General features: G+C 27.8%; 1 protein-coding gene across 5 annotated transcripts in view; it reads right to left on the reverse strand.

The window, feature by feature from the left end:
- LOC141526084 (uncharacterized) overlaps positions 1–12,045 on the reverse strand; it is a 58,348-nt gene that overhangs the window by 33,102 nt on the left and 13,201 nt on the right. The window contains exon 1 of one of the 5 annotated variants that reach the window (XM_074240848.1): positions 10,174–10,445. The exons of the other annotated variants lie outside the window; for them this stretch is intronic. Coding sequence (XP_074096949.1) covers positions 10,174–10,389 — 216 coding nt within the window. The 5' untranslated portion in view covers positions 10,390–10,445. Of the gene's footprint in view, positions 1–10,173; positions 10,446–12,045 lie in introns of those variants that run through there. 5 annotated transcript variants of the gene reach the window in all.

The following is a 12,045-nucleotide window of genomic DNA, read 5'->3' on the forward strand; positions in this document are numbered from 1 at the left end:
AGTCTACACAATCTAATTAGAACTATTTTAACGCTGGTTTATTTTTGGTTAATTCAATACTTCCCCATTTAAAAGCAAAATTAAGCCGACGGAATTTAAATTTCATGTTTTTTGCTCTCTGGATTTAATTGTACAAATGTAACTATGTGTGTCAAAGTTGAACTGATCAACGTAAAAAAAATAAAACATAAAATGTTTTTTTTTTTATTTGAAACGTTTTTTAAAAAAATACATTACACATGTTACAAGAGAGCTATCGGGTGAGACTAACCCGGCAGCTGTAAAATCGATCTATGAGTGCAGTAATGAGTCAGTGGAATTTAGTAGCCGGAAACAAACGTAAATAGTAGTGAATAAAAAATAAAGGATATTTGTTTGAATTTTTTCAACTGAAACTTCATTTAGTTTGGATTTTCGCGAGTAAATAATACTTATAAATGATACGGAATATCAAGTATCCAGTTCTTTCCATTTACAATTCAAAATGAGGTAAAAATATATTCTCGTAAAAGTAAAAAAGAAAAAAAAATGCAGTAGTGGTTAAAAACAAACCTTCGATAAAATTTTTGGTAGATTTTTGAAGAGATTGATATGTTTTTTCAAGATTAACAATTTTATTTTTCACAATAATGAGTTTATAACCGTAAAATTTCCGTTTGTTAAAAGTAACCGTGGCAATAACAGAATATCGATTCGCTAAATTACTTTTTGCAGCCAGTGAAAGCGATGTGAACTCTTCATTATTCGAGTGAAATCTATTGTAAGTGAAAATCATAATCATGGAAAATTGCTTCAATATTTTCCTGATTACAAATTTCGGAATCATAAATGCAATGTATTCATCAACGTTGTTTTTGTAATTAATTGTTTTTAGAATAACACTCACAAACTTTTGCAATTGCAGTCCTCATATCAATACATGTTTGTACTTGTGAAAAAAATTTTTGATACGACCACATATAATTTTTAATAGGTCTTGATATATTTATGTGTGGCCTGACATGAGAATATCAAAAAATTGTGGATAGAATTAAATATAGTCATCAAAGAGTAAAATGATAAAATGAAGTTATAAATTAAACTGTTTAACAATTGATTCACGTTTACAGATAAATCGTTTTGAGCGAGTTTAATTTGTGCAGAAACCTGCACGATTCCGAGAGCTTTGAAGGTTCGGACCATCAAACGAACTAATAAAATTTTAAAAGTAGATTCCATCGCGCTTTTTTTTTTGCTATTGTCTAAGAGAGATTTATTGCCAAAAATTGTTGGAGTGAAACAAATTCAATTCTTGTATTTTCAAACATTTTCAAATAATTTTTAAAAGATCTGAGTGTGACAATTTTTATTGTTCACACCTTCTACATGTTTTATGTTAATAACTATACAGTAAAATTATTCTAATAAGTTAAAGCAATATAGATAAAACTAAAGAAGTGAAGGGTGATTTTAAGATAGAGATTGAAGATAACTCTTATCATGTCGCAGAGCAGTAAAAGTCATGTGAAGAATAAAGTTGAGTTAGAATAACAAATACGAGTTAGACAAAAGTTTCAAATAAAGTCATTAAAGTTCATTGGTGAGTTAGGAAGTAAAATTTGAGTAAATATTCCCTTTAACTGCATTTGATTAAACGGTTTGATTATTAAATTATACGGATAGATTAATTGCAAGACATATCTGTACGTCTTTGAAACGTGATCAATTAGAATAACCAACACTTTGAGTAAAATCAACTACCGTGTTGGCAATTTCAATTAGTTAGTTCGTTGAAAGGTCTGTACTCAATGTCGAAGGAATACCTACAGGTTTCAAGTAAATGTTACGTAGTGGTACAGTGATGTTCTGAGAAGAGCAAATATATTGGCGTAAATAAAAAAAAAAAAAGAAACACTTAACGAGTTGTTTTATAGACGATGGAGAAAACATGAAGCCGTTTATTTTGTTTCATTTTTGGATATTTTTACGGAAGATAATTATTTTTTAATATTTTATTGGCAGCGATTTGTTATTAATTTTATTAACAAGTTTTGTTAATAATTAATGAAGCTTATGAAATTTTAACAGATCCTTCGATCCTTGCTTTGATATTAAAAAGAACTATTGAAATCGACAATACGTTGGATTATACCTCTTTAAACATTAACCCCAAAAAATCAAATAGAAGTAGAATGAAATTCCAATATTTGATAATTTTGTAGACGTAAAAGATTTTTTAAAGTTATCTACAAATAGCCGTGGGGTTTTTTTACTACAGGCAATTGGACAAAACTCCCAGATGAAATGAGAAGTTTAGATAAGACATAAAAACCCCCGGAGGCTTTCACTTTTCCCCAATAATAATTTGCTCTTTCAACTATACCTTACACGTTATGTAGAGACAAGTTTTAATAACGAATAACGAATAAATAACTTTTTGCGGGATAAAAAATTAAAGTTTCCTATGCTTTTCTTTGGACAGTAATTATTTTTTATGAACAAAGTATAGGGCTTAACAATTTGATTTTTAATGACTAAAAGTGTATACATTAAAAGTTAATGAATGGAAGGTGTATGAAAAATAATAAATCTCTTAGACGCGAATGAAAAAAAAAAAAAAAAAAATAATAATGCTTCCCTTCTTCTCTTATTTTACATACAAAACTTTTAAAACTGTTGAGTTGACAAAGATTTACATAACACGGAGATTCTTAACTTTAATCTTGCTTAAAAAGTTATTGTCGAGGATCTTATGGTAATCATATGATAATAATAATTATTATTATTATCATAATCACACACAAAATCGAACAATCACAGTTAGTATGAAGGAATAGTATGGTAAGATATAATGCAATATATTATATCATACAGCGTAGCTCCAACAGCGTTTAAAACAGAGTTTGTATCATTTGGAGGCATTCTGGTTTATACGTTAACATTCAGAGTCTCTGAGCATTATTATTATATGTAAAGGAAGACAATGCAATCGAGCCATTGTTAACAAGTTAAGCGAGTAGAAGTTTTAACATCGAGTAGTACTCTCAACACTTTCTGCTGTCGAGTTACCTACGATGAGTAATAGAGTTACTAACAGACCTACCACCCTCTTGATTATACATATATGTTAATATTTTACTGTAAATATATATGTCCTTGAGATGCGCCGTTAAAAAAGAAGAATATTAATATGAATATGGTAAATATACAGCTAATATAGTGTATAAAATTTAATTTTGCAGCATTTCATTCATAAAATTATCATGAGTAAAAATTCAACAACCCAAATATAATTATCGACGACGATGTACTAATTAAATTGGTGCTAAATGAACAATTAATCACTTAGAATGTTAAATTATTTTATTCAGCCGTCTAGAAGCTTACTGTAAATAATTTATATTCTCATTACTATTCCGTTCAAGTACATATATGATTATTTTTGTCATAAAAATTAGTGTATTGATTATCAGAACTTGATTTAAAATAATTAATGGTTTAAATGACTGACCTATACGATCAAAAATTATTTATCATTGAATATAATTCTCTAATTTTTATGGTAAAAATTTATAACAGTGTTCAGTTATAGATAAATAATAATTTAAAGTTCTAGTTTGTTTTCATTTAAAGAAGCATCAACGAGCGGTAAGATTTCTTGCGAGTTTATATCATGATAATGAATTATAAGAAATTTAGCGTGTATAAAGTTATTACAAGGAAATTCCTTATAATTTACTCAACAGAGAGCTTTTTAGTTCGATGTAAGGTTCCGTTTCTTCAGACGCGTTGAAATCCTGTATAATTGAATGATTAAGAGCGCTTCATAATTAATAGGTAAGTTATTAGCGCTAAAAAAAAAAAAAAAAATTACTGAGATGGATTTTTTGTACACAAAATTAGGATATCGAAATAAATTCTGTAATAAAATAAAAAATTTGATAGTTTATTTATTTTATTTTTTTACATTTGTTAATTTTTATCGACAGAGGTTTTTTTTTTGTTATTCTAAACAGAAATATAAAAAATGTAATAATATAAATATATTGATAGTAATATAAATTAATGAAGGTATTTATTCTTAATTTCCCGCCATTTTTTGGCATGACGCCTCTTCAGATAAATAATTCGTTCACGAATTTTGAATCTTACTGTTTCACTGCAACCAGGGCACTTGTGGTTTTTCAAGATAAATGGCAGTTTTTCTTTGAAAAGAGTAATTTTTTTGTCACAAGGCCCATCATAGAGAAGACAGTCAAAAACTTTTGGAATAACGTATTTCTCTAGTAAGATTCTAAATTTAGTCGGGTAGAATTTTTGTATGATGGGCATTTCTTCTCGTGCTTTTATTTTAGTTTTTGCATCACATTTTGAACATTCGTTGCCAACGATGTCTGGAAATTGAGCTGAAATACGACACGAAAAATAATTATCAAATAAATACATTAATTGTAAAAAAATTATATTTAGAATATTTGAGTACAGTATTTGCTTCAAAAAAAAAAATATATTAAAAAAATGTACTTACATTTGAAATAAGCATCTTCAAGACTACAATGTTGTTGTTTGAAATAACAAGCTATTTTAGGTAAATATTTAGCATATAACTCTCGAGGCATACCTTTAGGTATTGCTTCCGAATCGGGACAAAAGAGAATTATTCCTAAAATTCCAATAAATGCAACAAATTTAACTTTCATTTTTGCAGTTTGTACTAATAGCAAAATTATATCTAACACACGAATTTTTTAAAAACGAATGAAATGGATAAATTGATTTGAACAGTAGTTCTAGTCACAATATAATAATTATTACTTGTATCTGTTTATATATTATTATAGTACGTGACTAAATTCTACTATCGTCACAATTATCTAATGACGACGATAGAAAATTATTTTTAATACCAAAAATGTACGTCAATGATTGTTAAATAATAAGTTTCATGTAAACGTAATCATGTAATCATGTGATTATTCAGTTGTGTTCAATGTACTTTTTAAAGATTAGATAACAGAGAAGCTAAAAAATAAATATATCAAAATAATCAAACTATTAATTATAGGTGTTCTTGAGCGTCAATAACTGGTCTTTTATTTTAATACGCCGAACGATAAAAATGACTTGTCAATAATTTTAAATCACATAAAATTCTAGATTCTTGGAAATTTTAATGAAAAACCCAATCAAATAAATTTATTTTTAACAGAATGATTTATGGAGTGATCAATTAACACAATTGATGATAGATAGAATAATTTTGGGCATTTAGTTATTTTGATAATAATTAAAGTTTAATTATAATTGAACTTGTAAAAAAAAAAATTGTTACTTTTTTTAAAAGTTATAATTTTATAGCTAAAGTTCGTTATCGTTAAATTTTCTTGGAGTATAAAAATCTCAGTAGGATATAAACACCCGCATCCGTAACCAGTAGAAAAAAATTTTATGCACGTATACATATAAAACATAATAAGAATAAAATCGTAATATTTTTCGGCGAATAAAGTTAGATTTGAAGATATTTATAAAAATAAAATAAAATAATAAAAAAAATGTAAGATACAATGGAAAGATAAAATATAAATATAAATAACATTTGAATCAACAGAAAAAAATTCTCATTCGTAAAAATGTATCTCTTTTGATTAGAAAATTTGGAATTATTCGAAAAAATATTCCAGTAGTTTCTGAATAAGCATTACTATTTAAATTTTCGTAATATTGATCTCTAACACGAACAGTTTCAGAATTTCTGCACGTGGCATAACGATGTTATATATAATGCTAGCGAATTCCAAAACTCTAGAATAAGTTTGACAAAAAAAAGAAAAATATAAGAGCTGTACAGTATTAGACTTAAGGGCAAACCATCGTTCGTCAGGCATTGCAAATTACCTTAATACAAGCCGCTTATACTCATTGGCTTAATAATAGATGAGACTAGAACTTAGGTTAAGAAGTTCAAAATTTACTAACGCAATTTGCTGAATTATTACACTCAGAAACTTTTATAACTAATGTAAGCATTGAAACACGAATGGAAATTATTTGAAAAATAAAAAAAAAATGTTATTTCATTTTGAGAATGAAACAAGGTAATTTTATTATAATTATTTGAATTTAGATAATTCTAGCCATTAATCAACAAAAAATAAAAATAAGTAGTTAAAGTAAACTAAAGAAAAATATTCTCAACAAGATAAAGTGACAAGGATGTGTTTGGAAAATTAAAAGAAATCTAAATAATTTTCATATTAAATCCACGCTATTTATACAACGCTCTCTCGAGAAAAGCATGAGCCATAACAGAATGAATTTTTTTACGGGTCATCCGCAGTGATACATCACTTGCCAACTCCAAAGAGACCTTATATACGAATGAAATTAATGTTGCGTTTTTCCTAGTTTCCATTCAACGTCTTTTTAATTGTTCTTGTGCTTAAGCAAAAAAACCTAAGCTGTCTCAGTCTCATTGCATTTTTAATTTGTCCCCAAAGGAATAATTCATCTCTGGGAATAAAATATTCAAATGCGGTTAAGCACATTGCAATGGACAGAAAAAATAATAAAATCTAATATAAGAATTTATAATAAAATTTATTCGATACTGGTAAAGCCCATTGAAAGTAAACAGACGTAGAATGTCATCACCCAGGGCAAATCCTCTCTCCGACCCATCTCAGTATCCGGATCCCGATCAACATCTTCCACGCAGCATATCTACACACACACAAAAGCGACAGTATGTCTCGAAGGGTTTTAAGCACACAAGTTCAAGTGTTGGTGGAACGCGCATAAAACTCCTGCTACGCACTTAGATACAGGCTTGGACGTTAGTATTAGGCATGTAGATATTTACTATACAAGTGATGAGTATAAATGTTTGCACTCTGTACAATGTATCTCGGGTACATGGATTTATGAATATACCCTTACACCTATAGGTAATTTTTTTTTTAAATCCCTCGGGGAGTTTAAGGCGTCGATTATTTATTTTTAAATAATTTAAAAAACGAAAAAAAAAAATTTTTCGCCTCATTCTTAAAAAATTTAAAATCTATCGATAAAAGAAAATCTAAAAAAAAATCCTGTTGAAAAAAATTATCTATCATTGTAATAAGAGCGATAATAAATTATCTCATGTCCGTTATTTTATTTAATAATAACAATTTTTTCACGTTTATTGTTGATATTTTTCTCTACCTCTACCTGTACATTCTTTTCACACTCATAAAGTTTTTAATAATTTTTTTTTATCAAGAGTAATAAGCTTGAAAAGTATCTCCACTATCACGTACAGAATTATGCAGTGGAAACTCCCACGCGAATTAATATCAATGTACAACAATAAAAAATCGTCAAGATGAATATCATAACAAGTAATATGAAAATAAATTTTCATTCCGAACAGATTTATTTTTACGGTAGGATGTAATAGTGGTTCGAGGGGTTCGAGTTTCCGTGTTATTGTTATTATGTACAAGCCCGACGTAAGAATAAAAAATATATTTATAAAGTGGGACATTTACATTGTATTGCATGGTGCCAAAAATCTCTGTGAATCTTCGCAATAATTCTCTCTGGTACTTGGGGTTCTAAGCTGCTTTAGTTAAACTTTTTAAGAAGCTTCTGCTTTTACTTTTACCAACGATTGGAATATATATTCACACTCCGGAAAATATAGATAAATAAATAAATATTTCTAAATCTGAAAGAAATAAAATACATTCAAGATCGACTTTTTATATATAGTGATTTAAATCGGAACTATAAAAGTTGTCGCTATTTATGCAACTTTAAATATTTGCGTCATGTCTCGATACTGACGACAGTTTAAATTATTGTTTATATTTACAATGTCTCAAGCATTTCAGCGATATTTTGAATCGCTTGCATATTTCAGTAATCTGCAGAAAAATATTTTTACGGTTAATGTAATATTGTTGTGCTGATAAAAACGTTGACGCATGCAGCAACAAGATATTCAAAAACATACGTCATTTTATTTTTTGTATGACGTTATTTTTATTACGAATTTTTTTGATTATATATAATTTATAATTTTTCATGTTTCTTTTAATTCAAAAAAAAAAAAAATGTAATTTTGAATATCTTACGGACTATTGAAATTTTTACTCCAAATTTTTTTTTTGCATACTCTTGAAATAGCAATAAATGAATTATGAAAAATCTAAAGTTCTATTTTTTTTGGTCGTCAAAAAAAATCCATACTGTCAATAAAGTTTTGATTATAACTGACTAATTAAATGATAGAAAAAAGCTGTTTTAAATTTTTTTGTACGATTCCAAATTACAGTCGAAATCAAACTACTTCAATTATACCCAAGTATAAATTTATAGTTATACTTCCTACGCCGTAATAGATATGAATCCGAGATATTAATAACAGACTGATTTCCATACTTTACGAATATTTCATCCCAGACCAGTAGGTAGTATCTAATGATTTCACTTAATTGGTTCCGTAATTTAATTTATTTTTGATTACTTAAGTCTTCAGTAAATCAGGCAACTGTCTCACTTTTGACCTTAGCCTGTGTCACAAGTAATATAATGAAATCTCGCTTTCGGGTCACCGCAGCCTCAAGATGCCGGTTTAGTTGATAAAACGTCATGAATTCACTAGGCGTTCTCATGTGGACCCCTCGGGCGCGGCGAATTTTGTTCACGATTCCAGCTTATTTACACCTTAGCGAAAACCGGAAAATTCCTTATCCTGCTAAGCAAACGTAAATCAGGCCTCAGGTTTCACATGTTCTTCCATTTATGCTTGTTCTCTTTTGATCTTAACACTGAAATACTGCTCTCATTTAACAGATACTAAATTTTTATTTTGTTTTATCCCCACGAAGAAATAGCTTGATCACAAAATTTTATTGTGACCTAAATTTATTGAAACTGATTTTAATTATAACAGCAAAACTTGCCGATAATTTTTGAATAAATTTACATTGTATGCTTCAATAAATTAGTTCAAATTATACCTTCAAACTTTTCAGAACTTTAAGAAATCAATCAGTTGAAAAGAATCTTACTAAGTCATAAAAGCATTCACTTTGGAATTCAATTAGACTTGAGATCAATCTATTAAACTTTAATTTACTTTAAGAGAATTTTAAATTTTGAATAACTCTTTTGATAAATTATCACTAATATTAATTATAAAAGTTATTTTATAAGTCAATATTGTCATAATTTTTCGGAGAAATTAAAATTCAAACTTGATAAATTATTATAAAAATTTACGAATTTTGTTTTATGATAAAATACGGCCTATTTGTGAATTTCTGCATGAAAACTCTAACGACCTATCAATAATACTTAACCAAGTACTTAAATCCTTAGTGTCTTTAGTAATAAAGTTCAATATTAACGTCAATAGTAAAAAATCGCGTAATAGTATCCCTATGCTGCTGTCTAAATTTTTTTTACCAATTAAATTTATTTTTCATAAAAAACTTCCTTTCAGTTATTAAAAATTAGCTTATGTATAATAAAAAGAATAATAGCGGAAAATTTTAACAATGGGCTCTGATTGTTATTGTTAAAATATTCATGATGAGATCCCGAATCAGGCAAAAGAATATTTTGTTATTTATTTTAATGTAATTCAATCACTTTTTGGAATAAAAATTTTTTTTTAATCCAAAAAAATAAATAATTTTTTACACTGGCGTGTATGATAACAATGAATGAAAATAAAAAATTAATAATAAAATAATATTCCTATAACCTCATTTTGTGTACAGTTTAAAATCCGAAATAAAAAATGGTATAATAGAGCTCAATAAAAAATAATGAGAATATTCCCTTTAAATATACATAAGCAGATATCCCAAACCTAAAAAGTACCTAAGAATAAAATTCTAAAGAGAATTTCAATATTCTCATAAAAACTCCATAAAGCCACTAGAGCAGAGAGCAAGCAACGTTCATTGCTCCAAGAGATAACGACGTACTTTTATTTTTATTCATGTACGTGTATGTCGAGAGCCCAAAGGCTACAAAAATCTCATGTAATATTTTAAAAGAATGACACTGATTATAATCTATGAATGAATCTTTAAAATAAAATCCTACTACTTTAACTTACTACTAAAATCGAAATTTCTCTTTCTATTCCTATACATTTATTTTATGTCAGTATATAGCAGTATATTCTATTCATACCTGAACACTATCAAGTTCTGCAATGAGGCCATCTGCTTCTAAGAGACCACATCTTAACCAGAAACCTACCAGTCGATTGAACCAAATATTTGCTTCACTAATTAATTCCGTAACAACCCTTACAACTTTCCGAAACACACTAGTCTTTTTATTATTTTTTCGTTTAATATTATCCTGATTTTTTAAATCCATAAATGAAGTTGTCAAAAATTGCATAATGAACTGAGAAATAATTTTATTTTTCTGCTTTGAAAAACTATTAAAATTCTAACACAAAAAATTAAAAAAAAAAAAAAAACATTTTATCATTTTATTTCTTCGGAACTACAAGAGCAGTAAAGACGTAACTACTGCATGGTATACTTTGAGCAATATAATTGAGTAATGATGTACTTGAAAAATTTTTTAGAGGCATTTTAGCTCCTGAAAAAAGATAAATCTCCGCCTCTTAACATATGACAGCGTTTATAAGCTTTAGTGTCATCCAATCCGAGTGGTTCAAGACCATTCGTATGCATACAAAGGATTCTCATTTTTTTTTTCTTCAGCGCTCACTGATATGAGCATATACGTATTCTCCGTGTATTTATACGGAGCAAAGCAGTCTGGTCAGCTACACTAAGCTACACTCGAAGTTTTAACGCTTTTGTATCAGCATTTATCTGGTATGTTACGTGCTTCGAAATTGCGAACTGAATAGAATTCTTGATCATCATATAAAAAAATGCTACAAGAAACGCCAAAAAAAGCTTTATTTCCCATCAAAGGTGCCAGTTAGTCACTTTGTAATCGCACTTTTTGATCACGGATTTATAGATATGGTGACAATAGAACGGTATAAAGGGACAGTAACAAATGTAACTTATTTTTTTTTTTTTGTCACTTCGATCAGTTTTCTAAATTTAGTGTCATTTTTTATTATCGCATATTGTGTATCGGTAGAAGTTTAATCCAATTGGCAAGTCTCAAAACAATCACACACTCGGGCTAACAAAGAGATGACAAAGTGAGTGAGAACAAAACCAACTCTGGTCACGTGTCGATAACTATGTTTCTGATTCGTCCTCAACGACTATTTATCGGCATATATACACACATTTCGCTTTATTCTTTGTCTTCCGTGATGGCATAAAATACCACTCGGCCTTTACTTTCCAAGTTTATACGAATAGATGATTAACAATATCTGAAATACGATTTTTTTATTTTTTATACCGATATAATATAAAAAGCTATTAAAAATAGCCAAGGAAAATTTTTAATTTAAATTTAAACACTGAAAAAAAATTAGATTTATTCAAGAAAAAAATTTTTGAACCAATAAATTATTTTCTTGATTCAAAATAATTTTTTTGGTTTAAAAAATTTTCTCTTGAATCGAGCTTAATTTTTTTTTTCAGATAATAAATAAGGTTTCATTGAAAATTTATGAAATCTCTTTTGAAAATCCATAAAAGAAATGGAAATTCTAATATGTATTACCATATTTACTTTTGAACATATAATAATAATCCTACTTAATATTTACAACCCTTTTACGTCAAAAATACAAAATATTTCTGCTGCTGTAGGAATACTTATTTAATATAATACTATGAGTATTGTTGAATTGCTGAGAGGAGTTCGGAGTGCATTATTACTGATGATCTATCAAACAGTCATCCTATTTTCGCTAAGGTATAACATAAGGGAATACTTAAGAAAGTTTGATCAAAGACTAAGGTACATGAGAAATTACTTTCAAGATCAAAAAGTATTCTTTCATGCGAATTGCATCATAATAAAAAATTTTTCTTCAAAATTTATTTTTTCTAAAACCTGATGTATACTTTAATGAATACTTTTTGTTGCTGTTAGCTTTGGCTAAGCTAA

The sequence above is a fragment of the Cotesia typhae genome, unplaced genomic scaffold, assembly GCF_013202065.1.
Source record: "Cotesia typhae breed Kobodo isofemale line unplaced genomic scaffold, CoteBio_Ctyphae contig_33, whole genome shotgun sequence".
Lineage (NCBI taxonomy): Eukaryota > Metazoa > Arthropoda > Insecta > Hymenoptera > Braconidae > Cotesia > Cotesia typhae.